Here is a 15,539-nt window from a genome sequence, read left to right on the forward strand (position 1 = left end):
GACCCCTAACAGGAGAAACTGAAGTGCAATTACACTGTTTTTCCAACAGCATGCTCCTTTTAACACTCGTTCTATAAAGAATGTACACCCATTAGTTTTTAAATTAATGATATAGACAATTTAAATGAATTAGTTGTGGAATCTGTTTTATTAGCGTTACAGTTTTTTTATTCAGATTTGCTGTAACTCTTATATACATTGTTGATATCCACAGTGTGTTCTAGTCTAGTGAATGACATTACGAGTAAACAGGAGCTGTTTCATTTATTTCATAATTCCTCTTGGGAATATTAAGTTCTTGTATGCATTTAAGCTCATATCAGGTGCTAATCTTATCCATAACTGTTCCTTTAGAATATACACTTTCATCATTGTAATGGCTAATAAGATGAAAGATGCCACAAATGTTTCTCTTCTTCATTAGAGACTCAACAGACTTGCATATTGATATCTTATCATCTTTCTGATTTAAACCATCTGGATGTGCTATCCTGCTCCTGTATGGGTGTCAGTGCATCCTGGGAACATAACTGTGCTGTAAGCTGCTTTGGCAGTATGCGGTGCCACACTGCTGCAGCTACTGCTAAGTCTTGGAGAGATAATGGCTTATTGTCTGCTTCTCCTCAACCATCAACAGATTAGAGGCATGTAGACACAGTCTCTCCCTCTCCCTTTCTCTTTATTTCTCTCCTTCTCCTCCCGTTTTACTCCTCTCGCCTCTCCCCCCACTCCTCTTATCTCAATTTTTTTCCTCTCTTATAAGCCGACTCACTCTCTCCCTCCTCGTGCACCCGCCCCACACCCCGTATCATTTTTAAACACGTTCTCTCTATTTTCAGACATCTTCTTCTTTCTCTTCACTGCCAGAAACACAAGAAAACTGCAGCGTCAGCCCAGCCCCCACCACCACCACCACAACACACTCACCCTACCTCACTCTTTCGCTCCCTGTGTCTCCCTTTCTGTGGTACCGATCAGAAAGCTGTTTATAATACCAACAGTGGCTGATGTGGCCATCTGACATTTAGACAAACGATCTACAGAGGCGGCCGAGGAAACAGAGGGGGGGAAATGAGAGTAGAAAGGCATAGAGAATGAAAGAGCAGGCAAAAACAAGAAAAGGGGTACTAGGAGAGAGAGCGAGAGAAAAGAAACTGAGAGGAATATTGCAGAGAGGCAAGTGAGCGGCACAAGAAGAGGATAAAATGAAGTGAGAAAATAAAAGGCTGGTGAGAAGAGGAGGACGAGGAGGAAATGCTGGGGAAGTAGAGGTGGAGAAGGAAGAGAGGGAGAAAAGAGGATAGAGGGCAGATGAGACTGTGACAGGAGAGTTATTTCAGTGGTCATAGACATCTCAATGAAAATGCCAGCAACCTAATCAAAGGACTCGAAAGGGCAGAGAGAGAGAGCAGGAAAAGAGACGGCAAACAAAATTGGAGAGGAGAATGAGAAGGAGTGAGGTGGAGGAAGTTGAGGGAGGAAGGAAAGAGAGGGACAAGGAGGGAGAGGGAGAGATGAAGAGGTGTGGAGGAAGAGAGAAAGGCCAGACATTGAGGGAATAGATGGAGAAAAAGAGGAAAGCAATAAAGTGAGTTGAGGGGGAGACAAAAGGAAGAAAATTAAGAAGAATGAGTGGCAGAGAGTAAAGAAAGAAGCAGAGGAATGATACATAAAGCAAAGGAGAAAATGTGGAGAGAAGAATCCGAGTCAAGGATGAAAAGGGGAAAAGACATGCGGCGGGAGAGAAAGGGCAGAGGGATGAAAGACGAGGGGAGATAAGGGGTGAGTGGAGAGCGAAGGAAAGAAAATGGGGTAAGAGAGAGAAGACAGAATCACTTGCTTCTTGACATTCAAGAAGCATTACTTGAAACTCCTCATAGAAGCAGCTTATTGCCTAATGTGCTAAAGATGTGCTGAAGGGACTTCATATCGTCGTCGCTGGTAAAAATGTGGCAGAATTAGAACAAATTTAAGTCAAGAACATTGTGCAAAAAGCCCATAACTAGTCTGAAAAACGAAGTCTGACTGGCACATGCTAATAAAAACAAGGCAATGGGGATTTACTCATCATTCATCGCTGTATTCATTTTCCTCTTCCTGCTCTTAGCCTCTTTCAAGCTTGCGCTCCTTTCCGTTAATCTGACACCAACTAAACTTCATGTCCGAATGAGCAACCAGGTCACTTTTCCATAAAAGTTGCAAGGACAATCCTACAAGGTCCAATGTAGTATTATTTCAGTATCACTTGCAACTTTTAAGTTTTAAGGACATTAACAAGTTAACAGAGAAGCAGTTCACTTCAAGTTGCGCAAAAATGATCAAGGGGAAGGTCCTGTCCACATTTTAGTACCATATTTGTCCTAAAACTTACAAAGAGCAAAAGACACAGCTTGTAGCCAAAACCACAAAACATCTTTCTTCACTACATCCAACAATTTCACATCTATTTGACTACAAACCTTACTGTGATGAAACCAGACAAACAGCTCAAGTTAATGATATTCATCAATATTTTCTTTTTGCTTCATACCTCTTTTAAAAAACCTGCAACGTGAACCAGCAGCAGTATCCACGAGTGTCTCCAAGGCGAGAGCTGCACGTATTTAAGCACATGCAACAGCAGGACAACAGAACATGAAGATAGGATCGATCAGGATCTAACGGCAAGTCACGCTGTGTGCTTTTCTTCACATCAGACAGGTGAGCTGTCACACAGTCACCGTTTATGAGCGGCAGTTGAACCATTTGTTACATAGCTGCTGTCCTCAGGTTGAGTTCTGAGCTCCATCACAACTGTAGGACATGCTTTATTTCACTGTTGGGAATGTAGCAGTTAGGTGATCATCACACATGGACAAAACTTCCTGCATTCAGGAATCAAAAATAAATTAGATTGTCAGTTATTCGGACAATTTGATAAACTTAGTATTAGTTTAGATTCAGCCTTTTGTTTATTGGAGCATGATTCTGCATTGAACATCTCTTACAGTACTGTGGAATATCTCATATAAGACAAATATCGCACCTGTAATATGGCACTTTGCAACTGTTGTGGGTCTGAATGAAGCTATGAGGAACAAGTGAAAGTAAAAGTGTCCTGTGTTTAAATGGCAGAATGGAATCACTTCAACAGAGTGAGAAAGCAAGGAGTGGTAGATATCCCAGGTCTGAAAAGGGCTTCTGACTATCCCACCTCTGTGGATTCCAACATCTGGGAGGGACTGATCGCTCTGGCCTCCTTTGACTACAGGAAGATTTGTTTGCTTGACTTAAGATAGGCAAACAGACAGACGAGGACAGACAGAAAAGCGGTGTTATTTAGCCATCATTTGTCAGACAGAAGTAAGCAATTGCCGTTGTTCAAGTTTAATGGCCTGTAAAGGACACTGCAACATCAGTTTTCATACGGCTGTGTGTGTGTGTGTGTGTGTGTGTGTGTGTGTGTGTGTGTGTGTGTGTGTGTGTGTGTGTGTGTGTGTGTGTGTGTGTGTGTGTGTGTGTGTGTGTGTGTGTGTGTGTGTTTGAGAGTAAAAGAGGGAGAAAAAGTGTGAGATTGTGTGTTAAGGTGTGTGTGTGGCTGATATTGCTAGGGCTGGAGTCTTGGAGGCTTTTACAACCTTTCCTTTATTATTTCCTTATCAGACTGCTTAAGGCCTTCCCTCCCTCCTCCTATTTCACCTCTCCTCCTTCCACCGTCTCCTCCTTCTCTTTAATGCCCCTCATTCCCTCACTCACTCCCTCTTTCACTCATCCTCTTCCCACTCTTGCCCCAATCCATCTCTGCCTCTCCAGCTGACAGGGCGATATTGCTCCGTTTACACTTTAACATGTCAGCATTGCACAAAAATTTCAGAGCCCGAGTTTAAGCCGTTTTAATCTTTTTTTTCCTTTAACTTGAATCGATAAATTGTTTCAAATGTTTCCATTGGCCTAGGTTATTAAATCCGGTTGAATACAATTCAATTTCATCTGATTTAGTTTGATTTAATTCCACTGGATTTCGCTGGATAAAATCCTACTATTTCCCTCAAGGAAGGCACAAGGAAGCATTGGTAATAAAGCACATTGTGGTCTTTAATGGAAACAAATAAAACCTAAATTTAACAAGGAACAATTTAGCAGCCATTATGTGCTACCAACGTTTCTTGGCCTTTGGACTGAGGAAACTCTGTCCAAACCTTTTTTGTTGAGTTTAAACACAGTTAAGAGGCCTTGACTTCCCCATCTCTCCACCAGGTCTCTCTGTTTGTGCCATTACAAAGGTACCTTGTAAAAATCCTTCAACAAATCAGCAATTGCCTCAGTCAGTCACGTAGCCAGCCTGTAACACAACCAATCAGCCAGCAAGTCAGTCAATCAGATTAACAACCAGTCCATCATTTAGTCAGTAAATCAAACTGTCAGTCAGTCAGTCAGTCGGCCAGGCAGCCTGCTGGACAGTTTCTCACCTTCTCCTTCCCTCTTCTTCACCCACTGTCCTCCCTGTAGGGGTGTAATGCAGCCAAACATTATACTATGGGACCTTTTCAGCAGAACCCTATGATGTTGGTTTCCACAAGCTAACATCTATTAACACCCTCCCTGTTTCTCCTCTCCATCCCAATCTATTTTTCAGCCTCCCTTCCTCTGTCTCCTCCGTCTTGCTCGCTTTGTGCACCACGGGACCATTTTTTGCTGTGTCCTGTGTCCCGATATAGGCTCAACACTGCTAGCAACCATTACCAATCATTAAAAATGGATAGAATAAGAACGATGCTACTGGAGCAACAATAGCCTGTGGCTAATGCATTTATACTCAAACACACACACACGCTCAGCTGAAAATGCATAAACACAAACCACACACACACAACATGCAGGTTGTTAACGCTGACACACACAAAAAGGTTTCAAATGCCATGTGCGCCATGTGTGCAGAAGCAAACACACACACACACACACACACAGAGGGCTCCAGCAATAAACCCCCTCACTGACAGCCACATATTTTATGCTTGTACACTGTGCTATGCCCGTTCTCATTTGCACACAGGAACTTCCAGACTTTATGGAAATACACAGCTTAAATTCCTTCACATGGACACACTCACAGAGGCAAATACTCATACAAGTTTGTGTACACAAGCAAACACTAATACGCATGCAACAAATTCTAAACTAACACATTCACTTTCAACTTGCCTCACTACATTAATATGACACACAGCTTGTACAGCCTTCGCATGGTTGCACTCAGAAAAGCTGTGTACACACACACGATGCCTAAAGTGGCACACACACATTTTTCGCTTACGCATGGACATTTACACAAAAGGGTACTCAAGCACAAAGTAATCCCCTCACAGCTCCCTTTAACACACCCACTTCTATCCCTAACCCTATAGCATATTTCCTCTTGAAGGCTGAGACAAATGCACACACAGACTCTTTATTCTTTACAGCAACTCATCTTCTGCAGACTTTTCAACTTCCTGCAGAGAAGAGTGTTGCAACAACACTCAGACACTTTACAGAGCAGTGAACCTGCTAATGTGAGTGACAGCTGCATTAAAACACCGGACTGTGCAGCAGATAAATTGAGCGCTCCTAATTTGACTAAAAACACAAGGGAAGACGTGGCGATGCGAGGTGGTTGTCAGTAGGAGAGGAACGCAGAGAAAGACACACTAATAAACAATCTGAGCCCTTTGCCAACCTGAAGAGTAATTATTACTGTGGCTCTATGCGTTTCCTTCTGCGTGTGTCTCACTGTCTCGCTCTCTCCCTAAAATCACATTAATGGATGAAAGTAGCTTCTGCTGCTGCTGACTCGTCGCTTTGAAATGGAAATGTAACTCATTGGCTCCATATGTAGAACGCACATACACACACTCACATACACACATGCGCACACACACTCATACAGTAGGACGACACACACGCAGCCCCCCCCACACACACACACACAAAGCGTAGGTGTGCTCTAACAGTGTCACACACACACACACACACACACACACTATGCCCTTAAACCATGGAACTAAGCGAGAGGAAAACTGAAATAACACTAATGTAACATTAACAGACGCATTAGCCTGCTTAATGTTAGCCCGCTAGTCAGCTATTAGCCTGCAGCTTATAGAAAATGTCATGCTAACAGAGAGGCAAAGCGGAAATAATAAAAGAGCAAAAATGCTACATTAAGAGACACATTAGCCTCTATATTCAGGGGGCAGCAGCACCAGACCAATAGACACTTAGGTTTAAAGCTGCAGGGTAGTATAGCAGATGGACAGCATCATTCAGTGTAGGATCTCTATTCGAGCTCCAAAAATAAAATAAAAAATTTAAAAAAAAAATCTCCACCCTGATTAAGTGTCCCAAAGCAAAACACTGAAACCCCACCAGTTTCTACCAGCTGACCCCGCACTGTCATCAAAAAGCCCTTTCTCCTACCTGGAACAGTAATTACCATATTACTTTTATCTGGGTTATTTAAACTTGCTAGCCCTGGGACATGCCACAATAAGGAGTAGTTCTACATTCAGACCAACAAAGGCACAACATTAAAAAAAACAACAAAAAAAAAAACCCTCAGCATTCATTTCAATGGGACCAACATGCTGATGCGGTGCTGTGCGATCACAGCTGCAGAGGACAAAAAAAACATAAGGAGGTCCAGCAAGAAAGTTGATCTCTTTGCTAAAAAAATGTGCATCCACCCTCTTGTTGCAACACATACCAGTGCAATGCCTCCAGCATGTCCCATGTGGCATTGCTTGATTGTCTTTGACCCTTAAAGAATTTCAAAGTTGTGAAATAGATGTTGTCACTGCATGCATGCATGAATCTTTAAACCTACTACACCTAATCATTTACAAGACCAGGAGCAAATAATGGCACAGATGTAGGTGATGGCAGCAATCTGTGCAATGCTCTGGAATTCCAGAATCAATCTGTGTATCTGGGTGGCAGTTTATATTGTTCACAAGGGTTAGAAGTTCTGAGAGATAGAAAACTATGTTTGGCACCTAAACTTGAATAAAATAGACTAGACCTCAATTTTATTCAAACATGAAGCAGTCAATATTGAGTAGCGCTGCTTGAACCATTGCTCCCAGAATGCACTGCACAGCCATTAACATAGCAAACGAATGGAAAGCGATGGAAATTATGTACTTTACTGGAATTGGTAAAAATGTACCATAGCTGTTGATGTTCTGAATAATCTGTCAAATTAAATTTGGATATTGGTTTTCATGGATGTCTTGTAGTCACACCGAACGATCTTTCATTATGAACTCCAGTTGAGAGGTTCATTTCATGCTTATTTTTAGAGCTGGCTGGCTGAGTAATCCTGTGTTATGAAATAACCCTCAGCTCCCACCACAGCGAGGCGTCTGCACCACAAGGTACAGAAAAACAGCAACAAACTGCTGTGCCAAAAGTGTCTGCATTAAAAGCTCTATAGCAGCCAAATGCAAAGTTTCAGCCCATGGTATAAATGTAGTGTTTATAGCTTGTTATAGCACATAGCTCATTAGACATGTGTCTGTTTTAATGGCTTGCAGTAGAACTTTATATCGAATCCTGGATATATCCAGGCGACGCACAGTTAAAAAGATGAATACAGTGGTCTGTGTTAGTTAGGTCTCAAAATTTCAGAAAAAAAAAACACTAACAGCGTGGTTCAGAAAAAGAGTCCGAAAGCTAAACCAGACATGGCATTTACTCATGCATACTAATGCACCCATGCAACAACTGGGCCAGCTATGCAACAGCACTTTTATGATGTTCATAATTTCAAGCTCTGTCATGGTATTTCAAATGATATACATTTCCTCCTTTATGCCCCCCTTTTTTTGCTGTCCTCTCAGATTTTAAATGACAGAGATGCGAGACTTGTGTGTGATGCACTATTTACTGCAAGCATGAAATATCTGAGTTCAGTCATTAATATCAACAGATTTTAGAGCCGTGTTTGTTCGCGCCTTTAGGTCAGTTTGGTGGATTTCCCTCCATATCTGAGGTATAAATTCAGGGCAGACAGGGTTATGATGTCATTACTTAATGCCAGACATTACTAGCCAAGCAGCACAAGATGGAAAAGTCAGTCCTGATTAATCGCATCTGCTGGGGAATACATTTTCATTTCCTCCTTCACTTTGTCTTCCCCTGCATAGAAGTGGCTCTCCTTCTCTATGTCCTTTCTGCACACTTGTTCTGGTCTCTGCCTCTATCTCAGTCTCTCTTTCTCTGTCTTTTCACACATATTCTCTTTTCCTCTCTCAGTCTCTTGCTCACTGCCCTCTCCCCCCGCATTAGTGTACTGTATGTAGGCCATGGCTCTTTAAAAAGTTCTGTCACTTGAACACTATAAAGATAGATTACTAGCTCATTTAGCTCAAGCCGGCATGCATGGCTGAAAGACTTCTTTTCAACATCAGAAGCATAATGACCCATGTATACTTAGCATGTACTTCATGTGTTTTCTTTTACACTTATTCATATGCTGTGACACCAACAGCAGCCCCACTTCATTTTATATGTTCTACCATATATGAATATATATTTAAATTTCAGAACTTGTGAGAATGAAAATCAAACGGTTCATTGCTTCTAGTATTCATTAGACCGCTCTGCAGCTCTCTCTATCTCTTCCTGACTTACAGACATGCACACACTACCTCTCTGCTCTCCACTGAACTGTGTACTCTCCGCTAGTTAACTGTATTGAAGTGTGTGTGTACTCTCTGGTCTCACTGGACATCTAGAAGGACTCTCAAGTACCCGAAAATCATCAGTAGTCAATGAGATGTCTCGCTCTTGCGCTTGCAGGTGCACACACACATAAAGACTCTCCTCTGCTCTTTCTCAAGCTCAGGTTGTTTGACATCTGGCGAATCTTTGGTGTGGCTGGGGGGAATCAATTACAATACAAGCACCTGTCACACACTGAACAAAATTCCTCTCTTTCTGCACCTGTGTGTGTGTGTGTGTGTGTGTGTGTGTGTGTGTGTCTATGTATGTGTGTGTGTGTGTGTGTGTGTGTGTGTGTGTGTGTGTGTGTGTGTGTGTGTGTGTGTCCATGTGTGTGCGCCTTTTAGTTTGTCTCCCAAGTAGAGGTGAAAGCTATAAATACTCCCATGTTTCTCACACGAAGAAAGCAGAAAATGATTAAACACACGCTTACACACACAAAGGGAATCCCGCAAAAATGTGCACACAGACACAGATCATCACAGACACAGCTACGTTTAAAGTGAGCTACAAGGACACCCCAAGGAAATGTTCTTTGAATGGTGGCTTTTAATAAAGGTAGTATGTACACGTTCTATTCTGTTTTCATTATTATAATTCACTTAAATTAAAAAAAAAAAAATGTCAGTCACATGGGAAGATTAAGTGCATTAATCACACTTAAAAATCGATAAAATTACAATTCAAGATTAGGTGTCAATGACTAGAAGCTCTTTGGGAGTGACATTTAGAACCTGTCTTATTAAAGCTTCTGACATTGAAGGTCTGTCGCACTCTTTGTTGCTGAAGTGCGTGGTATCATCATGGCAAGAACTAAAGAGGTCTCCAAGACCTTCGTAAAAAAGGATCGTCGATGACTATGAGTCTGGCAAGTAATTTAAAAAGTTCTCCAGATATTTGAAATAAATCATTGCATCGTAAGGAAAATCACCTACAAGTGGCACAGATTTTAAACCACTGCAAATTTGTCCTGCACTGGCCACCCGAGCAAATTCAGCCCAATAACAGACCGTCTGCAGCAAAAAGAAGTCTCCAAGAACCATTAAATTTTATTTCAGGATCTGCAGGTAACTTCTGTAAATGTTGGTGTCAATGTGCATGATCAGAAAGCGCAGGAAGAGGTTGACAAAACTGATTTGGATGGGGGGTGTGCAAGGAAAAAGCCTTTGCTGTCCAAAAAGGACACTGAAACCAAAATACAGTTTGTCAGTGTTCATACAGACAAAGACTGGAATGATGTGCTCTGGACAGATGAATCAAAGATAGAGTTGTTTGGCCACAGTAACAATAGACATGTTTAGAACAGACCAAAGGCATCTTTTCAGAAGAAGAACCTCATACCAACTGCAAAGTATGGTGTGGAAATGTTATAGTTTGGAGTTGCTTCACTGCCTCAGGGGCTGGACAGCTTGCAGTCAATGATTCAACTATAAATTCTGCATCGTATCAAAGAGTGCTTGAAAATAATAGGAGGCCATCTGTCCAAAAGTTGAAGTTGAAATGAAAGTGGACCTTTCAACTGAATAATGATACGAAGCACACTAACAAATCCACCAATGAATGGATCAAAAAAAGAGTAATGAAGGGTTAAAGGATGGCCAAGTCAAAGCCAGATTTGAATCCCACTGAAATTTTGAGAGAGGATTTGAAACAGGAAACATGCAGAAGAAAACTCATACAGGTTGCAACTGAAAGAATTTTGCATGGATCGAGTGGTCAGAAATTTCAGCAAGCCAATGTCAGAGATGGCGGACAATTATGTGAAATGCCTGCAAGAAGTCATTTTTGCTAAAGGTGGCAATACTAGCCTCTAAAGACTGGGCGTACTTTTTTTTTCCACAAAAGATAATTATAATGATTGACATTTTTGGTGAAAAAATGCCTAAAAAAAACTGATTGTCCTTGTGATTGTGCTTTTGTATGTCGCTTTTATTTGTAGGTATTGTTCAAAAGAGGATCAAATGTTTTCTTTTCCAAATATGTCAAAAGAGACCATAATTTTCATGAAATATACTTATACTTTCACACAATTGTATATCATTAACACAACAACATGGAGACACTCACAAACTAGCAAATGAACAAATGAGAGCATAAAGTGAGAGACAATGTCGATACAATACACAGCATGTCAACTACTGATTCTGAAAACTATATTCTTCAATAATCTGAAACTGTGTTTTGGTTTAAAGTCCCTCTATTCAGCATTTATAATCAGTGTAGAGACTTCTGAATAGCCTACAAAACATTTTGATGTAGTTGCATATATAAATAAATACAATATTTACTATTTATTAATGCGACATATTCTTTACCAATTAGAATTTTTATCATGGAGATACATTCTCTATAATTACAACTTTCTTTGACACAGTAATACTCAGATCTTCTTGCAATTACATTGTATTTTCATATACGAGTGTAGATATACCTGATATACATCCACTTACTTAGGTATTTATATGCTTTTTTGGCTGTACCCTGAGGTCTTGGTCATGTAATAACAGACTGTCACATCGGGAGCGAGATCATCGATCAGTGATGATACCTGAGCAAAGTCCATTCACTAAAGATGGCATGGGACGTGAAAAAAGCGAAGTACGTGGGCTTTGCTTTGAGAATATTTAGCACACACATCTGTGTTCTCAAGGTCAACAAAGAAAACTCCATGTTCAAGACCTCTAGAATACTTTGAAATCAGGGTCTGACATACACACCCACTTCTTTCTTTCACATTTTATGATTCTTTCTGTATTTTCACACTTTTCACTGGCACACACTGCATATGTCCAATTCCCTGGGTTTGATGTACCTACAGTGAATCTGGATTGGGCAGATAGCTCTGTTTTAATTAGCTATGTTCTCACAGTGAGTGTGTGTATGTGTGTGTGTGTGTGTGTGTGTGTGTCAGAGTTTGTGTGTCTCCTGTGTGTGATATTAGTATGCCAAGCAGGGGGACAGACAGCTAGTTCCAATATCTTGTTGTTTGGCATTGATTCAATGTCAGCTAATTGTCACTGTGTGCGTGTACTTTTGTTCCGTGTGTGCGTGCGTGTATTCGGGCCTAAATGTTCTCGTAAGGATGAAAACATTAAAAAGCTTCAAAAAACCCAGACGTTTAATCAGTCCTCGATTTAAAAAGCGGATAGCAATAAGTCACTGGAATGTCCTTTGTGTGAGTGTGTGTGTGTGTGAGTTTATTTCTGTAAGTGTATAAGTGAGTGTGTGCACGAGTGATTAAACAAGTGCTTCATAGTCCCTGTGGGAGTCTAAAATGAAGTTCTCAGACATGTTATTCTCAGCAGTGCGTGTGTGTTTGTGTTCGTGCATATGTGTGTGTGTGTGTGTGTGTGTGTGTGTGTTTGCCAAAAATGTCTTTTGTACAGTCCCCTGTAGAGTGTCGTTAACAATATATCAATTACATAAGCACTAGCTGGGTTTTATGGGAATTATCATCACAGTTGGACAATTGGACGTTACTTAGCTGTAACAACCTGTTGATAAATAGGCAGAGTGGATTTCATTCTTTCTGTGTTAGCTTTCGATAGTGAAACACAGTTTGGCAGGTAAATGCATGTAAAGACTATAAACGCTGGAGTGGGACAGACCATAGAACTGGATTTTTATTTATTATTACACAAGCTTCCAATAAGCATAATGCTCTCAAAAGTCAGCTACTATAATATGAATTTTGTGTATCATTGTCAATTAACTAATGTCCCTCAATTGCACATTTCGATTGTAAAATAAAATCTTAATGACATACTAAACCTATTAATGGTATAAAAGCCAATTTGGAAAATTAAAAGTTGCTTTGATGTTAGGCAAAATTGGTAAAATGTAGCTTACTATAACCACTACCACTAATATTAATAATCTTCAAAATATGTACTTTCTAGGAGTGATGATCACAGAAATAAATTATGAAAGACTATGAGAAAAGTCAAGCTAACATTTAACTAAAGTACTTCATCATTAAAAACTCTGTTTAATAAACTTTTTGTTCATTTGGGTGTTTTATTTGAGCTTCAGCTCATGTCTGAAAACACCTGACTTTTTATGACATTTTTAAGTGACATTTCCAGACAATCAATAATTAGTTGTGTGTTGGAATTTAGAGTGCGGCATCACATTTAAAAGGCTGGCAACCATCTGGGGCTTGAGGTTTGACAAAATAAATTATTGCCACCCTCCGTCTGTCTTTCCAGATGTCGGTCTGCCCTTTAATTTTCCCCTACTTTGTCTTTGTGTGTGATTACCTCTTCAGTGAGTGAAAGATTTCATTTGTGACCATTATAATGGTGTTATTGGTTGCAAATTCAACAGGTTAATTAAAGTCTACTGTGCTTGGTTTTTATTTCAATTTGTTTAAAGTGATATAATAAAATATGTAGTTGCTGCATACAAAAAATTGCTTAAGATCTTGAAACCTGTAAAAAAAAAAAATCAGATTTTAAGATTGATTAAAAAAAAAAAAACCCACAGGAAACACACATACAAAGATTAGAGCGCAAGATAAATCATAGGTGATAAGAAGCAGTTGCTTCAATCAAAAACGGCTGAAAAGCACCACTATCATATTCATCAACATACTCAATTCCCCCATAATCACACTTTCACTCAAATCCCTTTATTTCCAGGTTGACAGCCTGCATGTATACGACAGGGGAGTAGAGATAAACACACCATCACCTAACACACATGTGCACGCGCAGCAACCATTCACAGCAGATCAGCGCTCAAACAGAAGAACAGAGGCAAAACACCATCACTTACACAATTATCAAGATTTTTAACTCGCAGAGAAAGCGATTTCCTTCGTTGCAGAGGGTAAAGATCTCATGGGTGCATGTGTGTGTGACAGAGAGGGAGTTTGGGAGAGAAACACAGGCTTTGAGAAAAGAGAGGGAGGGAGAAGTGCACACAGAGAAGCTATTGATAAAAAGAGTAACAGTAAGGCTCCCACCAGACGAGGGGAATGTTAACACTTTCTTCTCTACCCATCCATCTATAACACCAGGAGCCTCCTTTGTCAAAAATCCCCCCCGCACCAACGCAGACCTGCTGGGCTGCTGACACACAGCATCAATCTGCTGTCCTATCACACTCTGCACAGCCTCTGAGACAGCTGCTCCTCTGTGAGTGCAACTCCACAAAATCATGTTTAACTATGAGCATTGGATTTCCTCTCTACATGCCCTCCACATGAAAATCTCTCCCTGCCTATTTGTAGCACAGATTGAGCTAGAGTTGCCCAAAAAAGGAGCCTCACACCAAAACAACAACTTTGCCTGTTTCACATGTGGAATTTAACTGCTCATTGATTCTTTTTTTTTTATTATTTTGATTGGAATATTTGCACAGCATGGAGGCCCACAAGAAAAAAAAATGCCTACACTGTTCCAACTTGGCCACTGCACTCTCTCCTCTCTCACGCACACACACTAACCCCTTGTGCGCGCACACACGCGAGCTCTCACTGCCTCTTTTTGGATCTCACACACGCACGCACGAAAGGACACACGCACATGCGCATACACGGCACCTACGCGCGCGCACACACACACACACACCAACGCTGTCTGCAGCACTGAAACTGCTCGCGTTACCTTTCCCTTCACTCTCGGATGTGCGCGTACATGCAAGGAAAAAAAAACCTGCGAACACTGTGATCCATCAACATGCGCCAGACAGATTTTTTTTTTTTTTTTTTTTTTTTTTTTTGAAAAACCTCCGGAAACTCACCCTTGGACGAGGAGAAATCCCCGATGAGAAGCCCCAGCAGGAGGAGAAGCGGGAGGTCGCGTCTCAGCCTTCCCGTTTTCTTCACGTTCAGCCTCCTCCTCATCAGCTGCATCTCCGGCGCCCCCAAATCCGTCATTTTGCTCTTAAATAAATCCAAGCTGGCTTAATTTTAAAGCCCTCTCTCCCCACCTTGCCGCTCTGCTTGGCTGAAGGAAGCGGAGGGGGGTGAAAGAGGACGGCCGCCCCCCTCCTCCTTTTTCTTTCGTTTTTGTACAAAACAAAAAAACAAACAAACAAAAAAGAAAATACACACGCCCGAGGATCAATCACGAATATCCCCCACGCACATGTCCATGGTAAGGTTTGGACAGGACAACCGGTGACGGGTTGACAGTCTGAGATCGGGCAACACGCCGCTGGTGTGAGCTGTCATAGCAGAGACCGGAGGACCGGAGGAGAGGGACGAGAGAGAGAGATGAAGAGATTCAGTGAAGGAGAGGAGAGATGTGGTCGGTAGGTCCGCACAGCACGGCGAGCGAGCGACGACTGAGACAGAAGGGGGAGAGAGAGAAAGAGAGGGGGAGAGAGGGAGGGAGGGAGAGAGAGAGAGGGAGGTAGAGGTTGGTCTGGGAAGTAGAGGAGAGGGAGGAAAAAGTGGGGTACAAGTGGAGGAGGAGAGGAAAGAAAAAGAGTGAATGGAGAGGAGTCTGAGAGAAAGATGGTTGGATGAGAATGGAAAAGAGGGAGGATGGAGAAAGATGGAGAGATTTATGGAGAGAAGGAAGAAAGGAAGGAGGAAAAGGAACAGAGGATGAGAAAAGGACAATGTCAGGGAGCTGGAAATGAAAGAAGAAAGAGATCAAAGGAGAGGAAGGAAGAGAATGATTTGAAGAATGAAGGAGGGAGTCAGGAAAAAGACTAAAGGAAATAGGAAAGGAAGGGTGGAGAAAAGAGGGATGGAGCCCAAGGGAGGAGTAAAGGGATGGAAAGGAAGAGGGGGAAAGAAAAGAGAGCGATGAAAGGATGAGAGGTGGAAAAGCTAAATTGACACAAGG

At 41.5% G+C, this 15,539-nt stretch overlaps 1 protein-coding gene across 1 annotated transcript in view; it reads right to left on the reverse strand.

Annotated features, from left to right (window-relative positions):
• Window positions 1–15,143, reverse strand: part of LOC111576189 (CUB and sushi domain-containing protein 1-like) — a 427,486-nt gene extending 412,343 nt beyond the window's left edge. Inside the window, exon 1 of the mRNA XM_023281752.3 lies at window positions 14,485–15,143. Coding sequence (XP_023137520.2) covers window positions 14,485–14,620 — 136 coding nt within the window. The 5' untranslated portion in view covers window positions 14,621–15,143. The remainder of the gene's footprint in view (window positions 1–14,484) is intronic.
• Window positions 15,144–15,539: the final 396 nt, after the last annotated feature.

The sequence above is a fragment of the Amphiprion ocellaris genome, chromosome 1 (genome assembly GCF_022539595.1).
Source record: "Amphiprion ocellaris isolate individual 3 ecotype Okinawa chromosome 1, ASM2253959v1, whole genome shotgun sequence".
In the NCBI taxonomy this organism is placed as follows: domain Eukaryota; kingdom Metazoa; phylum Chordata; class Actinopteri; family Pomacentridae; genus Amphiprion; species Amphiprion ocellaris.